Source organism: Tinamus guttatus, unplaced genomic scaffold (genome assembly GCF_059628265.1).
Source record: "Tinamus guttatus ecotype Peru unplaced genomic scaffold, ASM5962826v1 Tinamus_guttatus_pri_ptg000235l, whole genome shotgun sequence".
In the NCBI taxonomy this organism is placed as follows: domain Eukaryota; kingdom Metazoa; phylum Chordata; class Aves; order Tinamiformes; family Tinamidae; genus Tinamus; species Tinamus guttatus.
Genome location: NW_028288769.1, coordinates 200,062 through 224,851, shown reverse-complemented (window position 1 = coordinate 224,851; position 24,790 = coordinate 200,062). Strand labels below are relative to the sequence as shown.

The 24,790-nt window shown below is 35.0% G+C and overlaps 1 protein-coding gene across 1 annotated transcript in view; it reads left to right on the top strand.

Annotated features, from left to right (window-relative positions):
* Positions 1-2,909: 2,909 nt before the first annotated feature.
* The window catches only part of ITGBL1 (integrin subunit beta like 1), a 73,599-nt gene continuing 51,718 nt past the window's right edge, over positions 2,910-24,790 (top strand). The window contains exons 1-5 of the mRNA XM_088525669.1: positions 2,910-3,052; positions 7,259-7,381; positions 9,772-9,912; positions 12,627-12,767; positions 16,112-16,258. Of these exons, the coding sequence (XP_088381795.1) occupies positions 3,013-3,052; positions 7,259-7,381; positions 9,772-9,912; positions 12,627-12,767; positions 16,112-16,258 (592 nt within the window). The 5' untranslated portion in view covers positions 2,910-3,012. The remainder of the gene's footprint in view (positions 3,053-7,258; positions 7,382-9,771; positions 9,913-12,626; positions 12,768-16,111; positions 16,259-24,790) is intronic.

The following is a 24,790-nucleotide window of genomic DNA, read 5'->3' as shown; positions in this document are numbered from 1 at the left end:
AAAAAAGATTTATTTATATTTAGCTATTTATTTATAGTATGGCCATTAAAAAAAAATGGAACCGATGTATCATCACTCTGAGACATGCTTTTCTTGACCAATCATTTAATAAGATCCTATAGCTCAGTTTTCTGTCATGTCCTCAGATACCCACATTTATATTCTGGGAAGTTAAAATATTGCATTGCAGCTTTTATTTACTTCTGATTTAGTATTTAGTAAATAAACTATATTTACTTCCGCGCTATGTGGTTCTGATTTAGTATTTTGTAATATTATTTTCTTTCTAAATAATATAAAGATTTATAACCAACACAGGGGAACATAGATAGTCCTTTCGGAAAGGGATCTGAACTCAGCTGGATACCTTTGATGCCCTTTCTAAATCTCTTACAGCCTACCACATACTTAATTTAACATTGATCACATCATTGTTTTTGCCCTTGGAAATAACCATGTAGTTGGCGCATGTGGACATGCAAAATAAGCAAGAAGATGACTTTTGTATTCACTGATTTATAGATCTATCTATCCATATATATATATCAAGATTATATATATACACGTTAAGGAAGATGTAGGAAGTTACAGAAGTTACATGTAGTTTTATGTCTTTCTACACTTTAATATAATCCTCTCATCTACATTTTTTAATTTCCTGTGCTAGGAAATTAAAAGGGTGAAAAGGGGCAAAATGCTGCCCTTACTTAACAATTTAAAAAAAATATTCTGATTAGCAAAATTAGGATATTTTGAGGGAGGGATTCAGGTGCAAGTCATAACTATAATCTTACCAATGTGGGTTACTTTAATTATTTGTTGTTGGTTTTGGCTGCATGTAGGAAATATGTAGGAAATAATGAAATATTTCTCCCAGTTTATTTTTATTAATTTCAGTTTTATGTATTTTCTTGTTAAATAGAGGCTAAAACTGGCCCGCATGACTACCCATATGGAAGCCTTTTTCTAATCTTCTTGAAGAAGCCTGTGTTAATTTTAAGCAAAATTACTGCTTTCTTTGTGGGCCAAAAGACTTAGATTAGAGCATTTCTGAGTGAAGTATCTTGGTGCTGCTGGACCACCCAAACTAACCAGCAGTGGCTTCTGAATTGCTCTGTCATTTAGGCCTTGGAACAAGAAAAGCAGTCCTCCTTTTAGTAAAGCATCTTTTCTTCATCAGCAGACATTAAATTTTTAAATTGGAAGAGTGCCTAGCAACAAAAAGACCAAATTATTCTGTTAAGCATTACTTTGAAAGAAGGAAAATACAGGCAAATGGTGATGCTTTTTCTTTAGCTTTTTTAAAACACCATAGGACTTACCTTCATTTTCCTTAGTGGCTTCCCACTGACTCTAAGTGAAAGAGAATACTCTCAAGAGCAGCTTTTTTAAGTATTTATGTAGTATGGAGTATTTTATGTCCCAGTCCTTTCTTTTTCTCCTTTACAACTGGACAGTAATTCAACATTTTTAAGAAGTTGGCAGTTGTTATTTTAAAATAAGAACTAATGCAAAATTCTCTTGTGTTTCTGAAATATGTTTGTTGAAATATCAAATTTTATCTTGTCTTAGGAAGATAAAGACAAGATATTTTGTCTTCCTTCTGCCTAGGAAGGGAAACAGAATTTTGATAATCAACAAAAAGATACTTCTTTTTCTCTTTAAAACATTTTATTTACACTTTAAAATTTCTTATTAGTGGTAGCAGACTGATTCTAGCTGCTGGCAATAGATGAACTTACTTAAAATAGAATGTGTTAAAATTTTATTTCTGAGATGCAGATATTGGAAAAGAATCTCTTCTATCAATTGGGTATACATTCCAATGGTATTTATTTTAAAATTGAATATTGCAGATTTAAAAATTTACCAATTTGTGAACACCTAAAATTGTAAAGGACTTCTAAAAAATTAAGTGGTAGCAATTTACACCTACAATTAAATATGGAACATGCTGCTTCATGCGCAACATAAATAGCACATGTTTGATTTGTCGAAATATTTCAACATTTATAAAGAAAATTAGATAATTTTTAAAAACCTTAATTTTTTGACTCTATTAAAATCGATATGCCATTAGACATATGGCAATTTTTAAGCAATGCATTGATCAATTGACACAAGCTTAGCATGCCATCTCCTAATAGATGGAGCAATTGGATTGATTATTTCAGATACTTTATCACAATTCACCTAGCAAATGGTAATAAGTAAACATAGTCCTATTGGGATTAAAATAGGCGACATTGTAAGTATTGTGTCAATATTTAAAGACAAAATTTAGTTTTGCAGCAGCAGCCAAGTCTAGGGAGTCAAGAGAGCGTTGGAAGAACTGATAACTAGAGGAGGCTGCAGGAAGGTTTGGTGCCCTTATATAGGGGTGGGAGCTACACCCTTTTTTAGAGTTTGTGACACCGGAGCTTGTTCATGGGTCCTCAGCACACTATAGCTAGCTGCTCTTTGCCCATAGTTTGCCAAAAATGTGAAAGGAATCTCTCAAATTATACTTTTATTGTGTTACTAATAGTTAACGGTAGGAGAATACTAGAATGGGAAAGAGGTGAAGGTAATAAAAAACTCTATTCATACAGGATATTTTAGCTTTATATTACTTTTAAAAATAGACATGTGTATGCAGACCTATTAAAATGACATGCATTAGATTTCAAAGTCGTGGAGATTTCAGTTGTGTTGTTATATTTAAGACTTATCGTGCCTATTCATGGCTCTGTACAATGAACATGAATGATTTCAAGTGAATCTGCTAATGATCCTCATCCTCATTTAAAATATAATAGATGTAATCTATTTTTAAAACTGGACTAGAAAATGTAACTTTCTGAATGGAAAAAAAAAAGAAAGAAAAAAAAAAAGGACTTGACATACTGTTTCCCTCCATTGCTAGGCCATGGGAAGTGTGACTGTGGGAAGTGCAAATGTGATGATGGCTGGTATGGTGAAGCTTGTCAGTACCCAACTACTTGCAATCTTACTCGTAAGAAAAGCAATGAAATGTGCAAGAATTCTCAAGACATCATCTGTTCTGGTGCAGGTAAGATGTATTTTGTTGGTTTTGAGAGCTTAAAAAGTTCTTGTGTTATCTTGAGCATCATTCCTATTTTTTGCAATTAAAGAGTTTTGCAGAGCGTATTTTAAGAGAATGAGAAATAAGTGCACATACTTTAAAATGCTAAATTTTCCTAAAGGTGTATTCCTATTCATGTTGTGTGCAATGATTCATAATGCCTACTTTAGTCCTCTGGTTTATCCATAGCTATTTCAGGTTGAAGAAACTACAGCTGTGACATGTTGCCTGTTGAAAGGCTGTGCTAATGGCATTAATACCAAATAAGATTTAGATTTTTTTTTTTTTGTGGTGTGTTGATAGAATAGAAAGGTGACACTTGAAACTACTTTTCCAGGACATTTATAAACTGTACAATTTTTCAAGACATCTATGAGCTGTAACAATGATTATTGAAATTCACAATTGTGGTAGATTTGCACTGGGGCACTTCATATTTCTATTTTGGTAACTGTCTCTTCTCGCATGGTTTAGTTTTAGAACCCATCGCAACTGAAGTAGGAATTCCTTTCCTTATTTAAATCAGAGGAAAAAGAGAACCTTTTAGAAGACTTGGCTGCACAACCTTATAATTTCAAAGGTTGATTGCTACAAATCAAGTTTCAGAGAAGAATTTTTCTCCTAGTTTTTCCAGCAATGACATTGATCTACCAGTGAGAGAATTTTTAATTAACCCCACCTATACTTGCTGTTGCTGGTCTTGCAGGAAAGACAAACTAGGTTCTCACAGTAAGAGATGAAAGCTTTTTATTTATTTACTTAAAAATATGAAATCAACTTAAAATTCTAAATATACAATACACAGAGTAAATGATATATCTAATTTATGGCAATAATACAGATTATGTATAACTCATGATTTTTCGGCTAACAAATGAGAGAACTCTAGATGACAAACTGATTCTCAGAAATAAACACAGTTGTCTGTGATCACTCAAAGTATTTAAACAAGAATGTTTGACCTTTTTTTCTGTTTACTGCTGAGACTGAGTCTTCACAGAAAAAAAGAACTAGCTGAGCAACCATTAAAAGTGGTTAAGGGGTTAATGTCTTGTGGGATCAGGACAAGAGAGTATTTTTTTGGTTTTGCTGGTATTAGACAAGAAAGGAATTATAATCACACTTGTTAGGGAGTTCGGGGTAACTGGAGTTCAAGCTGTAACCACATTTTGTTGACAAGCTGTCCTACTGGGATTGTCTTGTGAGATACTGCATTCGTTGCTTTTGAGCTCTGAGCTCTCTCTTTTAATTGACAATAAAAGGCATGAAGGGATGACATGAGTTGTTGTCACATCTTACTGCAATTCCTTTCATGATCTTAGCAAGATCCATTTTAAAATTAACTTTTATGACCCAACTATGACCCAATCAGATGTCAAAACAATTAGGGCAGGACTCCTCCTTCCCAAACCTGGATTATCTATGTGAGTAGTGCCCATTTTTAGTCAATGGGGAGAAATAGGCACCTTTAGGACAGCACAGTTGGTGTGCCTGTGTAGATGTTCGATTTTTGAAACATTTTATAATTTTATCTTTTTCTTGTTCGTGACTTATCTGTAGTCAGGTCAGTTTTCTTAAAATTCCTATTTCTTTTTCCAAGTCACTGCAGTTCTTTTACTGTTATATTAGAAGTATATTATTACTTCTATTGTAATTTTATTATTTTAGCTCTTGTCAGCATTTTTAGAGTTAATTTTTCCAAACTGATCATGTAGGCCACAGAGCCCTGTTCTCCTGTACTTTGTTTGAATAAACATTATGGTTAGCAAAATTGTATTATGTGTACTTACAGTACTGAAATTTAAAATGGTTTCTGCAAACTAGTTAGGTAATGTTAGCATGAAATTTCTCTGATGGAGTGTTGACACGGGGGTCTCGGACACCACGGACACGATCAGTGTGATCAAGCAGTGCCAGTTTATTCAGGGTTCCAATCGCGCTTATATGCAAGGCTTCCCCGAACACGCGAGCGTTTCTTTACAAGGATTGGTTAAGACCCCGCGTCCTCATGTCTGACTATACAGTGTGATAGGCTAACTAGCAGTGTCCACGCGTCCGTACATTTAACGACCGTCCCCCTCTACTTGTTTGTCTCAGCTCTTTTACTCCTTATCTGACCCTCGGCCTAATTCCTTATCCCTTAGTCCGCAGTCCTTCTGCCCTTTCACCTAGATCCGGCTTGCTCACAACATGACCACTGGCCTTCAGAAATCCCGCAATGGAGGGCCTTTTTTCAGTAACTTTGTTTGCTGGGTATGTTTATGTAATGAGTATGTATATGTAACAAGGAATATGACCCTTCTGAATGAAGTTCCTGTATATTTTTTTATAATCATTTATATTTTTGTTCAGTGACAGCTGAAACAGCTTCTACATATCCATTGACAACAGAACCCCAGATAAACACAAAGTCCAATTTCAAGGTGGTAAGGTGGTAAAGATAGGGAAAGGGGATATTCTGTACAATTAGAATGATAGTATCTTTTCTGATGCCATTTTATGGTATTTTTGTTATTTTGTGAAAATATAGCTCCTTTTATAAGTGCTTACTGACAGCTATTTTATATTATCATGCATTATGTTCCTCTGAAATACAATATTTTTGGCTAGCAGAGAAGACATCTTCGGCTTTGTCCTGCCAGCCACATTTCAGGTCAGGAGGAATCCCTGAGGGAAAAGGGAGGAATTGCAGTTTTCCTCGGGAGCAAGAAAAAAAAGAGTTTTTGTTTTGGAGGGTGGGTTGTGGAGAGGCAGTAGCTGCACTGGGGCAGCAGGACGCTCATGGAAAGGCTAGGAAGTAAATGTGTGATCTGGAGCAGAGGTGACAGAAGAGATTTTTGCTTACAATTCCTTTCTATTCTTTTTTTTTTTTTTTCCAAGAGCTTAGGAGTTACTTATGTTAGAAAGTTTTCTGTTTTTCTTTATGCTGTGAGAAAATCCAGCTCTAGGGATCCTAAGCATTTTGGAGTCCCATGAGGGTGCTACACCAAGAGAGAGCTGCAGGCAGGCCCGTGTGAAACCACTTGCTTGTCTCATGTGGGACAAACATTTTGCTGTCTAAATGCTTTCAATCTGTAAGCTGTTTGTGCTGCTGTAGTGATGAGTCATCATATGTCTTGTGATCCTTCCAGCAAGAACTTCTGAGACATGACCCACAAAAGCCCTAAAAGCATACAGTTAATTTAGGTTTGAGTCCTGAAGTAATAAGATATTATTGTGGATGTCCTTTTAATTCTTCAGAGAGAGAGCAGTCCAGAGTCCGGACATCAGTATATCTGGAAACAAACTAACTAACTAACTAACTAACAGTTTGTAAACAGCAAGTGGTTAGTGAAAACTAGATGAAAATATAAGCAAAGAATACTATGAGGACTTCAGCAAATATCAGAGAATTGGCTGTTTAATCCTGGCTTTTAACATGCACTTGGCAGTAAAACTCTACATTGTGTGTTTATGTTGATATGCTATTATATTACTTTTATTTTTTTAATAATGATACGGATGGCTTTCACTGCAGTGAGCCTGCCTGGCATCCAATTAAATATACTGCTCTGATAATTGCTTTCTAGGTGGAGTAATTTTTTCCTAATGTTTGATCATAAGTTCTTCGTGCAGAGATTCCTCCCCAACATTTCCTTCATTTGATTCCTGAATTTTTCGATAAGCCTATTTTTTAAAAATCTTATTCCTCATATGGTAGTTGTGGAAAAAGAGCTGGAGACTAGAGTGTAAGGGAACTTTGTGACTTCACCCAACTGTGTTCTAAGTACCTCAGTAGCCATACCAGGTTCACCTCATGTAATGTGGCTGTGGAGCTGAACAAAACTGGACTTCATTCTTGGGAAGATGTCAAAGTTCAATTTTCTCCTTTCAGTGGACTGCAGATATAATTTCCAAAGCTGACTCTGCCTCAAGGGTATGAAATCAGACAGACAACTCTAGGAGCGAATTCCACCTAGGAAAATATGATATTGCCTGTTATGCGTGAGACACTTTAATGTTGTAATTACTTATAGATGAGATTAGATTTTTATTGGTATTTTCTTGTCTTTATATTTCTGGATTATCTTTAGATTTCAGTCTATTCAGAAGTGAAATGTATACCATTCTGATGGACCAAAGAAACTCTTTCATTAAATTGTAGTCACTGGGTATAATCTTAAATGTTTACAGGCACATGTCAGTGTGGCAGGTGTAAATGTGGGAACTCAGAAGGGACTGGAATGGTCTATGGGAAGTTTTGTGAATGCGATGACAGAGAATGCATAGACGATGAAACAGAAGAGATTTGCACAGGTATGTATTTTAGTAGCACATAAGAAAAAGAATGGTGAAACGAAGATGAATATGGTGAAACAAAGATGAATATGGTGTGTTATAAAACCATTTTACTGTCTGGACATATAAAATGTCTTTACTGCATATATGAATTAAAAGAAAAAAAATACAATTGTATTTGCAAGGGATGTGAAGATGAGCTAGTCAAAAAGCTAAAGAATGAAGAAATCCTGTAGTATCGTCCTCTTCTTGGAAGAAGGGTAAAGAAGATGGCATGAATTTCCTTAGTGTGACTGTCTTTGATGGAAAAAGAACACGAAAGTTTAAGGCCACAGATGAGAGCAGGATTAAGGGGGAGAGGAAAAAAAATAAATCAAAATAGCTTATTAATAATTTGTGGAAAGGAAGCAAAAATAATGAACAATAGATGGAAGATAAGAACTCAGAAACATTTCTGTGGACAAAAAGGGGTAAGAAAAAGAATGAATAAAAATTAATCTGTAATTGGAAAGAAAAAGATGATGTGAACTCTAGATATAAAAGCAGTTCAAGTTTAAGTTCTGCTTTTATTTCCTTATAAAATAGGAGTTTGACAATTAAATACTGTGTAATACATGTCATTTGTAACATTTTAAATGTTGTTGCCTATATTTCTAGGGAGCTGGAAGGTGCTGAAAATATATTTCAAGCTGTACATATGCATCCTGTATGTGTGTACATACAGTTGGATTCAGAACTGGTCTTGCAATATTTATATACTCATATAGGTATTGGGAGTAATTGTATGATATAGTTTTATTTGTCTTTTTCCATACACAGAGAGCAAAAGAAATTCTATTTATTTAAGTCCATTTGAAGAGAAAAATAGCTTAATTTGCATGAGAGATTTTAAATGAGGATAACAGAATTGTTCTTGGAAGTCTCAATCCAGATGTAGATGCCAATATGTTAACTACCTAAAATGAAAAGAGTAGAGCACATTACTTTTATATATCAGTGATCCTGTTTGTCTTTATTTGGAAACCATTCCATATGGTACCAAACAAGATAAAAATCAGCTTTTATTTAATTCTAGCAAGTTATTTTGCGCTATTTTTATCAGTTTTTTTCCTACTTACTGCTTCTGATAAAAGTTTTTCCTAGCTTTTTGTTTCTCCTTATTTCATTAACTGATACCATATTTCAGACTAGTTGCATCTCTGTAATAAATTAGTTTTATATATTTATGGAAATCAAGGCATACTAGTATAAAAGGACAAATCAGTTGGTATATACAAGTGTCTAGTGCTTATGATTCATCAACATGAAAAGCTTTGGTATCTTAGGTTTAGAGCTGTCTAAAGCAAATGTTCTAAAATATTATGCATTGGTTTGCTTGTCTGGATTAGGTTATTGTAAACTGAAAAGTGTATGCATGTGAATATTAGATCTTTCTAATCTCCGCAGTGCATACCCACATGTTGAACCAGACCTTGGGAAGGAAAAATGGGCAGAATATGAACAAAAGGTCAAAGTTATCTAATTTTGCAGCAGAAATAAAAGCAAATCTCAGTTCCCTGATTACAGTTTCTGTCTTCCATCCTGGTGCCTCCTCGATATGTTCTGCCCCTTCCTTTCTTCCATGTTATTTCTAAGATATTAATCATGTAGGTTTATTTAAGAAGGAAGGAAGGGTGTTCTGACAGACAGGTCCTGCATATCTAGCAATGCCTCCTGGATGCACTCCACAAGAAGTGAACCCTAATCAGTCCTGTTGTACTTCTCATTTGTGTAGCAACTACTTACTTGTTGCAAACTCTTTATTTCCCCTAAAAATTTCCTGCTATAGTTCAAGCCCTAGAGATTTTAATTGCCGTCAGAAAAAAAAGCAGACTGTGGAGGTTCAAGATAATAATAAAAAAAGAAATCTTCTAATTACACATGTGTTTTTATAGCACCTTGGAAAAAGTAGCATGTAGTATCATGATGAGATGTGCGTGTAGGCAGAAGGTACCTCTTCTGGAATTAAAAGGAGAGTTGAAAATACATAGTTCTTTTTAGACAGTGGAAGTATGTGTCCCATCTCAATATCCAGAGTTTTGTTGAAATTTTAGCTATTACACATACTGTCTTCCAAATTTACCTATAAAGGTTCAAGTATTAAGCTTAGAAATATAAAAATAGTAATGTAATTTTCTTAGTGGTTGTTTACTGTAGAACCATGGTTAAATGAAAGTATTGTGTAGAGTCGATTTTTCAAATATCCTTTGTCATATTTTATGTAGAAATGCAGGCTATAAATTGCTTCTATTCTGAGCCTAGCTAACATTAAAAGTTTTCAGAAGAAAAAAAATATGATCAAAATGGTTAAATTGTTAATGCTTTTAAAAAACTTGCCTCTCACTGTATGAAATTTGTTTTGGGTTAAGGCCATGGAAAGTGTTACTGTGGAAACTGTTACTGTGAGGCTGGTTGGCATGGAGATAAATGTGAATTCCAGTGCGACATCACCCCTTGGGAGATCAAGAAAAGATGCACATCTCCAGATGGCAAAATCTGCAGCAACAGAGGTGTGTCATTCACACATTTCTTCTGCACATATTTATATATTTTGGTTTTATTCTACAATATGTGTTTTGTACACTGGGACATATATCACAAATTTGCTAATAGTTTTGGGGTTATTCTTATTTGTTTCAAATCTGGGTATATGTTTCTAAACGAATGAGTGGATACTGGTGTTTAGGTATAAACTTACACATATCTGTATCCAGTTTTAGACGGCACTGACCCAAGAGTAGGAAGCTGCCCGCATCACTCATTTTTGTAGTAAGACTGAGCAGGATAATATATCAGTACATCTTCTGTGATGAGAGCTCTGTCCTGAAAAATTAATTATTAACATATTCTTGACTTTGAATGAATGGATTTTGTAAAGCCAAAGTGAGGGTATGTGGATTTACTCTTAAATATGACTGAGGACCGACAACAGAATAGGGAAAATGAAAACACAAAGCTAGTTTCTTCCACTGTGACTTGAATGAATACCCAAGTGTTCAGTAGTAGTGTTGTGGCATATATATGGAGCTGGACAGATATACTTAACACAATGTGTGGGTTTTTCTTTTTTTTTTGCTACAGAACGTGAATTGCACACACTATTTCTGTTTAATTTTGCAGATTTGTTAAAAAGAATTGTATAAATTAAGATTGGTGTTCACCTGTTCACCAGCTGCCATGTCTGGCATCAATGAACAAAGAGTTAAATGAGTTGTTGTTTGTTTTTTTGTTTGTTTGTTTTGGGTTTTTTTTGGCATTAGTCTAGAATTAATGCAATAGGATATAAGTGCAAGTCACATAGATACCTCTCTGAAAAAACTTCTCTACTGACAAAACCTGCTGTAATGTGAACATATAATTATCTTGAGAGCATTTAGAAAACTTTCTTGTCTTAGTTATGGGGAAAACGAAAGATTGGCTCAAATATTCAGATCATGTAAGCTCATTTAGTCTTGGAGGTTTACCGGTAAAGAAGTTCATGTAATTCTGGAAATAATAAATAATAAATATAGAACTGTGCCAGAACAGTTTTCTTTGCCAAACATGTTTTCTTTCCACTGAGAAAGTACATTCTTGTCAAAGAGATTTTGAAAAGTTAATGATTAAGTATGTCTTTAAATTCACTTAAATTCATTTAAATGATTGGGGAAAAAAGGATGAATAGCGTAAATGATACTCTGAATATCTACAAGTTCCTATACAAATATATATTCATGGGATACTACTTAAGTATATTTGCATTTTTATATATTCATGATTTTATTCAAATAAATTTTTGTTAGTCTTTCAACTACATAAAGTTGTTTACAAACAAAATGTTTCTAATCTCATTTCTTTTATTTCCTATGTTTGTATGTCTTATGGTACAGGAGGAGATCATTTCGTCATTTCTAGCCTTCAAGAAGTTAAATATCTAGGGTAAACTCTCTATCTAGCCTCCCTTAATAGCAAGATGGATGAGTTGTCTGTCTCCAGCAACTGTCTAGTCATTTGCTAAGGCTACATATGATCCTTTAGATTATTTTTAATTTTGGTCAGATGTTGATATACATTCCAGTATCCGGGGCAGATGATCCAAATTCAAGGTGAAGTTGTTTCTGCAGGAAAACAGAGGATGATCAATCATTGTCCATAAGTATTTCCTCATCTTCTGCATTTTTTTTTTCTCCAATGGTGCTGTCACTTAATTATAAAAGCATCAATAATCCAGTGCAAATATTTTGAGGGCTATCTTGGTGGCTGTAGTATTGCACAGAGCAACAGCTATTCCTGATTCATGTAGGAGAGTCCTGTATGCACACTTGCAGGGTCTTTCTCCTTTTAGACCGTGTGTGCACATCTCTATGCAGTATTTAGACACCCTCTTTTGTGCTCCTTGAATGCATTATGTTGTTCAGATTAATGAGAATAGGATGGTGAAATATTTGGTGGAATAGCAGATATGTGACACTACTCTCTGGAAAATGGACTGCCTGCATCTGAGAAGTTAGGCTACTTCTTTTTATCTGTTGGTCTCTAAAAAAAAATGGTGAGGTTTTTTTTTTTTTCAGAGTTGCAGGCTATCTGGCAAGCAAGTTTGGATTTCTGAATAAAGGAAAGTGTCTGTTTTGTTAGAACCCTTCCTAAGAAAGTAGGATATATGTTTCAATAAGGTTTTACTAAGGAAATGCTTCAGTTATATCACATTTCCCTTCCTAATATAAACAGCTGAGCCTTGATTTGGGCAAAAAGTGAAAAGAGTATTGTTTGCATGTACAGTGTTTCTGATGATCTTGGTAGGTTAACAAACACCTCCCAGCCATTTTCAGCCAGGTTATAATTTCCAGTTCCTTCTAGTTTAAATGTTTATGCTTTGGCAATCATTAATTATCCACTGAGCCCAAGTCATTTAAAAAGGATTGATTTTTATTGTCAGTAGTGTCAGCCCAAATTATCGTTGATGCTGAAGATTCATGATTGTTATGTGCACTACATTTTTTTCTGTTGACTCTTAATAGCACTCTCCGGCAAAAAGAAACAAGAAGGTCGCTTGTGAAAAGTATCATAATTAAATAATCATAAAATGTTTTAAATTGTTGAAACACATGTATTTATAGTTAACATTTTCAGCTTTGATACTGTACTTCTGTGTGAGCAGAATAATCTCAAGTGTAAATTCCTGTAATATTAGTAAAAATGCTCCGTTAATCTTCTGTCTCTGTCTCTTTCTTCCTCTCTTTGATAGGCACATGTGTATGTGGTGAATGTACATGTCATGATGTGGACCCAACTGGCGACTGGGGAGATATTCATGGAGATACTTGTGAGTGTGATGAAAGAAACTGCAAAGCAGTTTATGATAGATATTCTGATGACTTCTGTTCAGGTAAGCAGTATCTATAAAAGGAACCTGTGTACAGTTTTTTAACAGAAACATCCAGCTAGTCTGATCTTGCTCTTCTTTAGTACTCCAGTTCTTATTTTCCCAAATAGTATCATGCCTTACCTGTTTTTTATGGAACAAAGAATCACAGAAAGTTAAGTTTGGAAGCAATCTCTGGAGAAGGATCAAGGAGGGTTACCTGGAGTACTTTGCCCAGAAATGTGTTCAGACAGCTTTTGTGGGATGGATGGATAGATCTTTAAAAACAAACTATTGCCAGGTGACCAGTTCATTTCTAGTATAGTTGTGTTTTGTGTAAACTTGCATAAATTGAAGGATGGTTGAAAGTCTGAAATGTATCTATCCTATCTTGGACATATATTAATTTGAAAATTTGTTATCTCATATTGTATTTATTATTTCATACTAAATGGCAGAGAGAGAAGCAACAGGAAGAAATTGAAGGAAATCTATATTAACATTAATGAAAGTGTGAGACTACTGATTGATCTAAGAATAAGTAGAGCATCAGTAGGTCAAATATAGGAATATGTAGTTAATTAAACACCGCTGATTGTATATGTTAGGCACTTGCATCTTGCTTTTTTCTTCTACTCCTATTTCAGAGCACTATATTCAAGTTAGTTAGTTATGGTCCATCCAAGGATTGTAGGATGTTTGAATGACGCTCCACATATCTATCTACTAACAGATCTGCTAACAGTTAAGATTCTTAGGAAGATTTTGACTACAATTTTTTATAATAAAGATGATAAGGCTGGGCATGAGAGGAGGACTTTGATCAATACACAGCATGCAATTTGTGCACACAAGAACTCTGCAAAAACAAGTGAAGGTGATTTCAAAAGGATTTGATAGATTACAGGCTGTCAACACTAATGTTACAATCTTCTGCAGAAATTTGATCTAACCTAATTAATAATAGAAAGAATGCAGCCATGTCAAGAAAAAACATTGAAAAATTTCTGACAAATGGTATATTCTCCTCCTCTTGCTACCATGGTTGATCCCACATAGAAAGGTCATAGAAAATGCCTGGAATAGGGAAAAAAGATTAAATGAACATTGATACATAAAATTCTTCACCCCTTGTTCTTCACCTGATGTAGATGTGTCAGGTTTCTCATCTTTATTTGTTTGAAAAATGATGGTGAATCAACAGCTAATCAAAATGAAAAATGAAAAATAACCTTTACTGACTCATTTTCTTGCTCCCATTTCGGCCGCCTCCAAATGTTAGAGGTGCATTTGATTTTTACACTAGGAGGGTGTAGAACTGCAGTCATGAGAGCAGCAGGAGAAATTTGGGATGCTGACATTTACTGCATTGCTGAAAATGTTTTTAGCACTCTGGGACTGATCAAAGAGTCAGCATTAGTTAAGGAAGACACACCTAAAAAAGTAATGTGGTAAATGTGTTCTGCAGTTAAGGATGAAGGAGAGGGTTATATGCCTGATTAGATTAGAGTAAATTTGTGACACCTAGACCTAATCTTGCATCACTGAAATGGGTCTGGAACTACCTCTTTCCCAGATGTTATTGCTACTGCTGCTGGTTTTAAGTGGAGAACACCATGAAGAATTGCAAATGTGGAGGGGCAAAGGAGAAGGGAAAGGTATTGGCATTTGATATGCAATGGGAACTGATGTTTAAGTATACTTACCTTTTCTGTCTAATCCCCAGAGCTGGATACTTCTTCTTATTCTCTTCCCTTCCCCATGACAGCCAGAACAAAAGCCTAATTTAACTTTAGTTGTCCATCCAAGTTTATATTTCTGTAACAGGTCATGCAAAGCTCTCCACATTTTCGCCTGGACCACTGTGAACAACATCTTATAGTACTATGGTTTAGTCCTGTCCAAAAATGGGCAAGATGCATCCTTGTTCATCTCAGTTTATTGTGCTAGATGGGCAGAATTTAGAATCGAATGAAGGACTGGATAGCCAGATTTTAGTTGGACAGACTATTTACTGCTCTCTGTGAAATAAACACACATATCTTGCAAAGCGTATGCAGGTTTTAGGTGTATCTGCAAAACATCCTTATCTTTTTCAGGTTTTGACTATTATTTGTAAATTAATTTTACGATAACTCCAGAAAGGATTATTCAAATCAGGGAAAACCGCACAACTCTTTTTAGAGCTACATTAAACTGAGCTGTTGCAAAAAAAAGTTTTCCTTTCTCTTTCTGCCTGCTTAACAGGTAGAGACAGAAAACCCCATTGCCTGAATTATTGTATTGAAATGATGGCAACATGTTTACAGATCAGAATTTTACTGTAATTGAATAAAATACTATGATTATTTCATAAACTTCAAGCGATAAGAATTGGCAACCCTGCTGTGAGGACTTAATATCACACAGTGGCAGCTCCCTCTTAAAACTTCAAATGGCTTAGGGGTGACAGTCAATTTGCAGTACCTCATACTGGTGACTGGATGCCTTATTTTAAGAACTGAAGTACTGTTCAGTATCTAAATGAATGATTTGCTTCCAGAAATGTTCAGTTCACAGTATTAAAAGACTTCTCTTCCTTTAAAGAGAATAATTTTAATGCCTTGACAAAAAAAGAAAAAAAAAAAAAAAGATGACTTCTATAGGGAAATTCCTTCACATAATAGGACAAGTGTTTTTGTCTCATTAGCTCATCTGCTCAAATGAGCTCATTAGATCATTTGCTGTGGCTCTAGCAAATGAGATGGATATTATATAAAAGAACATCATCTCACAGGTATCTATGTGGGCAGAAAAAGTATGTCCTGTTCTCAAGCTGTCAGCAGGTACACAGGAGATCCAGGGACAGAAGAGGAGACCTTTAACACTTTTTAAGGAAAACAGATAACTAATGTAAAGAACAGTCATTCTCATGCACTAAATGAGGTGGGTAGTCCAGGAACTACTCTGATAGTTTCTATACTGCTTGCTTCCTCCCATTTTCTTCCTGTGAATTAAGCGCATGTGTTTTAGTCATATATTATGAGCCAGTATTAAAACACAAATATAATTAGAGAGAGCTACAAATTGTGTGCTGCTTTGGTTTTCAAGAAGAAATGGGGCAGGCAGCAGCACAACAGAGCAATGCTTTGGGGTCCAGTGTCCAATGAAAAACTATGTGAAGCTTGGAAGGAAACATTTCTTGGAAAATGGCTCAAATGGAGTGTTAGTCATTGTCAGGCGACAAATAGCTATAGTGAGTTGATTATATTATTTTGCCAATCTAACAATTTAATGAAACCATAAATTAGATAAAGTTCATATTACAATGAGGTTTTAATACCTATCAGCAGTTTGATGGCCTATCTTTAATTGTATTCATTTTAAAGGTCATGGACAATGTAATTGCGGAAGGTGTGACTGTAAAGAAGGATGGACCGGGAAGAAGTGTGAACATCCACGTTCCTGTCCTTTGTCAGTTGAGGAAAGTGCTAAGAAATGCCAAGGAAATTCTAATTTACTTTGCTCTGGAAGAGGTAAGTACATTTCTGCAAGAATTTTCCTGCTCTGAAAAGATGCTTAACTGAATTTTTAAAGATGGCCAATGTCAATAGTTCTCACAAATGCGAAATTTTTGGCTCACTGTGTATGACTCACTCGTCCATAAATTGAGAGTTATCAGAAGGGAAGAGAAGAACACAAGAAATACCTATTTTTTCCTGTCATCAACTGCATCATATTTTATCTCAATGTTTGTTTGGGTATTCTAAGGAAACTGAAGAGCACTGCTACTAAGTCTTTGCCAAAGATATATTTAAAATATTTCAGTCATTGTAATATGAAGATTTGACAAATGAGATGTAAATCAGATGTAAAATGTGTATGAAAAATATTGTCGCCACACAGTAATGGAGCTGTTCAGATATACACTGCCCGAGAACCTGCCCTGTTGAGTGTAGTGGTAACTTATAAAATGCAGTTGTTTTTCAGAGTGATTTTCTAGTGAGCCACTGTCTTTTCACTTCATAACATTTTATTTGGGATTCAAAAGCTTTGACTAAAATGGATACAAACTCATGCATACAACTGAAATGCGTAAAAGGGAACCAAAGGAAACATTCCTCTGAAAGAAAAGGACCTGATAATTTTGGTCTGTCACCATGCAAAATGTGTTTTTTACAGCAAAAAGAGAGAAAGGTAAATATGACACAGAATTTCATTAGAATTTGGTAACTGAAGCTGTTAAGAATTTTGCCTATTCAGTATTTGCTGGGAAAGATCTGAAGCTGCTCTTAAAGTATTGCATTTGACCCTGATTGTTATTTCATTTGCAATTTTCTCTTTCTCTAATACTATCTACCATAGTCAGAATTTTAGGTTGTTCACTGAAGTTAGTGCTGTGATAATTATATTTTTTCCCCTATAAATGTGAAGCAACTCCTAAGTTTGCTAACGTAATATTAGCTGTATCTTAAAAGGACTATGTATTAAGGGATTGTTGTTCTTGCCTTTCTAAATCAGCTTACCATTTTTCAGTGAATTATGTCTATTGATTCTTGCTAAATATTCTCAGAGGTATTTGTGGTTGCAAGCTAAGTGAAACATGGGCATCTGTAGGGAAATCACTGCATTTTAATTGTTCATAACTGCAAGAAGAATTATAATTGAAATAAAAGAGTGCTGGCGTGTTTTTTTTTTTTTTTTTTTTTTTTTGCTATTGCTATTGCTAATTAATATTTTTTTGAATACTGGCTTACTCTCACCCTGATCCCACTGGATGCTGAATGGTTCTACTCTCATCTACATCACTAGGATTTATGAATATGGAGCCTTTGGAGTCTGTTCCGTGGTGTGCATGATAGAGCCTAAGCACAGTTACATAGTTCATATAAAAAAATGTGCTACAAACCATGAGAGTCAAATGAGAGAGAAAAACAGAATGAAAGTCTTAAATTATGGAGTATGTTGTTCTGTTTATGTTTTAAATTTTGAGCAGTTTTATTAAGGATAATGTGGGAACAGTGAGCTTAAAGCTCTGAATATTAATAGCAGTAATTCCACTCTATTGGCATTCTGAAAAAAAAATGCTATCAGTGTTGTCTTGAGGAGTCATGAGCTCCATGGCTGGAGCTGTGACTTCCATATAAACTGCCGTGACTTAACGTTTTGACGGCGAAAATTTTGGAATATAAACGGTGTCTATTGGAATCAATGCTATCAATTGATTGAGTGATAGCATCTTTCTTTGAACTTTGACAGCTTCCTTTGACTTCCAAACAAGAGGTCACCAAGGTATGTGAGGACTGCAAATGGCATAGATCTGTATTTAGGATAGAATATGGCTGGCAACTACTAGAATGAAAGAACAAGGAATTCAGTCTTCTACCCTCGAAAAAAAAATCCCATTAAAACTGCCATTTTAAAATAAGTATTTTCCTTTTGGAATGTGATATCTTGTTTTAGTTCTATGAATAAATTAATTTTGGAAAAAGGGACAGAAAAACAGAAAGGAGAGATCTAGACCTAAACACACAGTAGATAAAGAAAATTCCATACTAGTTTAAGAAGCACTGAAGAAATATTCCTTCAAAGTCTTGGCTAGTTATATTTAAAGTTATTTTTTGCATTCTCAAGAACTTTCTGATTTGGATGGAAGGACAATAAAACTTTCCGTGATTCTACTTCACTCTTTAGAATCTTCAGTAATAATTACAGAGAGTTATGGAAGCAAAATAAAGCCCACAAGTCCTCTAAATCCTACACAGAGTTTTGTATTTGTATTTTTTGTCTTAGAGATTCTCTTTTTTTGGTTTGTTTTACATTAAGCATTATACCCTTGTTTTACTCAGATGGAATGTTATCATTTTACCACAAAAAATAACAGCAAGATGATACTTTCCAAATACTGTCAGTCAGTCTGCAGGCCTAAAAACTTGCCTCTTTAGTAGTACTGAACTTCATTTTGTGAAGATGTGCTTATTTTATATCTGATATTTTGTTTATAGATAATGATGACAGGAACAGGATTTGAAAGAGAAAGTTCCCTTAATCCTACTTTTCTGTCAAACACTAGCTGCATGATTCAGTGGCCCAATATGCTTTTCGTATAAAATTTTAATAAAAGTTACCAGATTTTTAAGCAAAATATTCCCAAATTTTATTAGTCATATATAATGCACATTTTGTTCTTACATGAGCAGGAGTAGAGAAGGCATCTACAATACAAAATAAGAGAATTTTGAAGTTTAAACATCCATGTTTTGAATATTTCTGGGATCCATTAACTGTAACGATATATATGACCTCAATGAGAGGGAAAAAAAAAGAGGAAAAAAAGCACTGTAAAAGAAAGTCTTTTAAGTAAGTTGTTTAAATGTATCAGGGATGCATCAATGTTGTATTAAAAACTTTAGAAAATTAAAAGGAAGTTTTAGAAAATAAGACCTAGCTGGGTAGTCACTATCTGGAATATGCTAGATCATATTTTCTTAATCTGTACAGAAAGATGTTGAGAAGTAGGAGAGGTTCTAGTTGGCCTCAGTCACAAACTGACTGATACTTTCTATGGTTTTATTCCTGATAGCACCTTTTTTTTAACTTGGTCTATCTCAGGATAGATGTAGTAATACATTTCATAATTAAAGTCTGCCTCTTTTCAAGCTGTACAACAGGACTATTTTCAGAGACAAAAGAGAAGACAAAGCAAAAACTCGTTGAGGTTAAGTAGTAAAGAGAGAGGTTGTTGTTAGCAGAATTATGGAACAAGACAAACCATGTTCCTATCTTTATAATGCCCAGAACTCATTTGAGTTTTTCTTTAAGGAGAAAAGCACGTGTCAAATAATTGCAATTAAAAAGCCTTGAACGAGACAATTGAAAATAAAAGAGTAATTGTTGAGAAGAGGTTCTTTTAGGTGAGGAACTTTTTAAAATAATCTTGTTTCCATCATTTACCCTGAGTGAAAGCATATAGATATATGACAGTATTTTATTGGTAGTCTCTTCCATCGTTTTAATGTCCTTTTTAAAATCATTTTTATTTATTTTTCAGATGGAAGAATGAGACTTTCTGTGAGAGTCTCCCTTAAGCTTCTCCCTTAAGCTTATATTCTAGATTAGGATGTCTCAAGTGTTTTGATTCTGTACTGGCAAATATTTTTGTTATTTTTTCAAACTCTTCCTAAGTGTCATTTTCAAAAGATTAAATTGATGAGCTTGTAACATGTTATGGCATTTTTGAGAGTTTATTGACCATAGTTTCTTTACAGGGGAAAAAAGTGCAAGTGCTGTTTCTTCTCTGTTTAAAATAATCAGATATTGACTGACTGAGTGGGAAAGCAGCAGCGCTGAATGCATTATTGAGGAGTCCTTGTGGTGAACTGAGCCAGTGAATTAATCACTCGTGTTCTATGCTGGAATTCTATAAAATATAGTGCTAGTCAGCAGAAGACCATCTCCTGGAGAACAGGAAGCAAAACTTAGGCATCAGTGGCAAAATTTAGGTCAGTGACAGATGCAAAGATCAATGCTGCTGTGCAGTAGCTGTTGCAAAGCCCCAGTCCTTCCAAGATTTCTTGACTGTTCTATTTTATAATATGAATTTTATGTGGGTCTGAGAAATGGCTCATAAAAGCCTTGGATGATAGAAAGAAATCCTGTAAATTCCAGTTTATACAGCACAGTGCTTTAATGCAGAAGGAAAGAGAAACCCACATGGTATTAATCATGTCTGTGTACCAACAAGAGTTTATAGAATCTAGATATAAAGATCTGTGCTAAATATGTGCCTAAAAGCAGCTGTAGGTATGCAATTTTCTTCTATCCATTTTAAGTCTTACATAGCTGATCAAAAAAATGACAAAAAACCATTCTGTTTGCCAAAAAAATCTGCTAGCGTAGATTCGTATGAACCTGTGGAGGATGTCGTTCAGTAGCTTTTCAAGTTTTTGAATCTGTACAAAGTGTACTACAATAATATAGTCTGATCATCTCTTTGAGAAGTAAATCTCTGCAGAAGGCCTTACAAAAAGGCGGAAGAACTGCTGGTGCAATGTGCCACATCATGAGAACTAGTCCTCTGGCTTTACCAAGGGAGTCTAATTTACTGTGATTTTATGTTCTCAGAACTGGGGTTGCTTTTATTCTATGTGCATTTGTCAACAGAGGACTGCGGTTTTCCTCTAGCATAACAATGCCAAAACTAAACAGACAAAGAAAGATATGTTAGGAACCTACAGACAAACATTGTTTTTAATGCCTATTGCTTATTGATTTAGTAAGGCAAGTAGAAGTTCCCATTTTAATAATTCAGTACACATTTATATAGGTATATATAGACACCATGCAGGATGGTATTAGACAAGCATAAACAGTCCTATGGTAAAGTCTAGGTTACTATCCCTGCTACTAGCTCTTTATTGCAACCTCATATTATGCAAATCACACTGTTTAATTGAATTGTAAATTACACTAATATACATCATCTCTGAATCTGACCTGCTGTTTTCATTCATTTGGCATGACCCTTGCATTCTGAAGGAGGTGTCGATTAAAGCACTATAGTAGATGATAACCTGGCAGCACGTAACATTTTTAGCTGGTGTAACAAGAGGAGAACATAAATGCAAGTCATGCACCACAGTGAGCATCTCTAACTTTCACCCTCATCTACTTTGAAACTGAGCTCAGTTATAGGTGTGTGCTTTAAGCAGAGAGACGTTCTTAAAAAGCTGGTAATTTGCCATGAGACAATGCTAGTACTTTAATACCAGGTGAGATCTCATGAAAGAATTAGGTAATTTGGTAATTGTTTTACCTCTTATACTCTGGAATGGTGCTCCAAAGTTTGTTCAAGTCTACAAGAAAATAATGGAGGAACAGCTGCATCACCCCAAAGTAAGATCTCTTTTCTTAAGAAGAAAGATTTTTTTTTCTGTAAATAGTTTACATCAGGGATTAAAACTGCTTTTCTTATTCAGACCTTGTATGAACCCCCCTCTCTTTGTTAATTGAAGCAGGGTCCTAAAGAAGACTTCAGTTAGGAAAGCCAGCTTAGATCTGCTGAGACTATGCTACTTTTTTTTTTTCATTCTACATTTATATATATATATATATATATATATATATACATATATATATATGCTTTTGTACCAAAAAGTATTCAGTAGCTAAATACTGCAATACTTCTCTGGAAAATACAGTTTCTTTGTCAGTGACTCACTAACAGAGTTGCGACCTGTCTATTTTAGAATGGGACTTAAGAATTAGGGGTGAGAGATAAAAGCACTAGTCATGCCTTTATGTGATGCCTTTATGTCAAGAGAATCTTTAAGTAAGTTGTGGCATTTTTGGCTGGTGGAGTAACAGCCATGGATGCCTCTTTATACTAAAAATAACCTGACATGCTCTTTTCTAATATAGTACATTTTGATTCAAATAACTTTCTATTTATTCTTGACAGTGAGAAAGATGACGTAGGACAAAAGCAATCCTGGTGTTCACATCGGTATGCAAGATGCAGACAATTATTTTTATATATTATATGTCTATATTTATTTTCAGTAAGGATCAGAGAGCAGACTAATACAGATGCAGTTGTGGAGTGCTACAAAGCACATGGACAAGAAAGAAAGTAGACAACGTTAAACCACTGAAGGAAGCCTCAAGTCTGCAGGCTCTGCCACTCCTGGGGAATTTCAGGCATCCTAATACCTGTTGGAAGAGCAGTAAGGCTAGATGCAAGTGATCCAGGAGATGTCTGGCATGAGAGGAAGGCCATTTATTGACATACGTAGCTAGACATGGGAACATGCTGTGCTAGACCTGTTGTTCATCAACAGGGAAAAAGGGATGTGAAGGCTGATGGCAGCTTTGGCAGCAGTAACCACGAGACTGTGGAATTTAAAGTTGTTAAAGAGAAATAAGCAAGATGAATAGCAAAACTGCAATCCTCAACTACATGAGAACAAATTTTGAGTTGTTAAGGATGTTGCTTGGCAGAATACTATGGGAAGCTATTGTGGAAGACAGAAAGACTCAGGACAGCTTGTGATCATCAAGGACAACCTCTCCAAAGCTTGAAAACAGCAAAAAAATATGTGCCACTATAGTGGGAAGAAGCACTACCCACTATAGAAAAGACATAGTTAGGGAACACTTAAGCCAGTTGGACGTTCGTAAGTCCAAGGGACCAGAGGGGATGCATTCAAGGGTGCTGAGGGAGCTGGCTGATAACACTGTGAGGCTGTTTTCTATCATCTTTGAAAGATCATTTTGATTGAGGAAAGTTTTTGGTGGCTGGAAAAGTGCATTATCCTCATCTTCAAGAAGCACATAAGGGAGGATCCAGGGAACAAGCTAGTCAGTGTAATCACTGTTTGTGGCAAGGTGGTGAAGCAACCTTGAATGGTGAATCTTGCTTTAAACTATTTCCAGTTCCATAGGGGATAAGAAAGCTGGCATTTTCAGCCAGGCCTACCCTAGTTTCTCAACTTGCTTGCTTCTTGTTAAGCAGAGCAGGGAACTGTAGTGGATACCATAGAAGGCAAACTGAAAACAAAATAAAACAAAACCCCACATAATGCTCTTACTTTTTGTCCAGGTAGTAAAAAAGTCAGCATTGGAATAACTATAATAGTGTATGTGAGAAATAATAGTTTTCCCATGGTATTGTGTGAAAGTTTGGGTTAACTTTTAATTGTGCTCATTCCTTTTAAAATCCAGTGAGTAATATATCAGTAAATGATGTGTATATTTTAGAAAAAAAAAATGCCATATATTAATAAGATGTATTAGATCACAGTCATAAGTTATCAGGCCAACTTATGCTGTTTACAACTGAAAGAACATTGTTAGTATTCAAAAAGTTCAGGCAAAGCTTTACATAAGTGGATACTGTGAGTGCTACTCTTGGCATCAGGCTGGCAATTTTGGAACATTTCCCTGTAGTGAATTGCTGTAATTATCATAATTGCCATTACCTAAACAAAGAATGGACTGACACTCATTTGTGCTAGACTTCTTTTGAATCTTTTGTCTAGTCTGTCTCTTCCATTTGATTGGGTAGTGAGCTGAATACAGCAGTGCATCAACATCTTTGATGGATGGTATGTGCTCTAGAAAGAGAATACGTTGTTGTGAATGCTAGATGGGAAAACTGCATGCACTTAAGCTGTAAATCCTGATAGCCAGAGGTCTGCAGTAAAATTTCTTTAGTTTCTGCAAAAAATCTGATTTTCAGAAATCATACATTCTGGTTGGATATACCAAAGTCATTTGTAAACATCTAGAACATAGGCTATTCATTCCAGTCAGAGAAGAGCTACCCAATAAAAACAAACAAGCACTTCAGAGTATGATCCCATTTTAGTTCTCTTCAAAAATGATCCCTAACCTGAAGTCAGGATTTACCAGTCTTGAGTACTTTCAGATATGTGGAAATGTTTCATGCTGCAGACAAACTATTCTTTGAAATAAGCAATGGGAACCGTATGTAAATGCAATACATATATCACGAGATTGATGCAGTTTCATTTTAAATTTTCCTAAACACAGTAGCTATTCAAAATGAAAGTACCCTTAAGCACCATCTCTCTGATAACTCTGGCATATCCAGTATTTGTATCTTGATCAAAGTAACATGAGACGTTTCAAAAGAAATTCTGCTGGAAAAAAATAAAAAGAAAGGAGTTATGTGTGTGTACGTGTGTACCTATGACAACTGATTAGATGTGACAGTTTGTTGACTGGAACGAATGCATGATGGAGTTGTGTATTAAAGCAAAAGTTGTGAGAAGAAGAATACAAGGATTCTTGTATTTTGAACAGAAGGCTTGTGTTGTTCAAAACTTTTACTCATTTTATTTTTGCAATAGATTATGTATATGGAAATGTTACAGCATGTATCACTTTATATCCGAAAATAAGGACTTGGCTGTAGCACACACAACAGGGCATTTTTTGCTTACCAGTACTGCTGTTTCCATAAGTCATTTATCATGTTAACTATTATTGTTGTTGTTATAGCTAACATATATATTAGCTCTTGTAAATGCAGTAGAATGCTATAT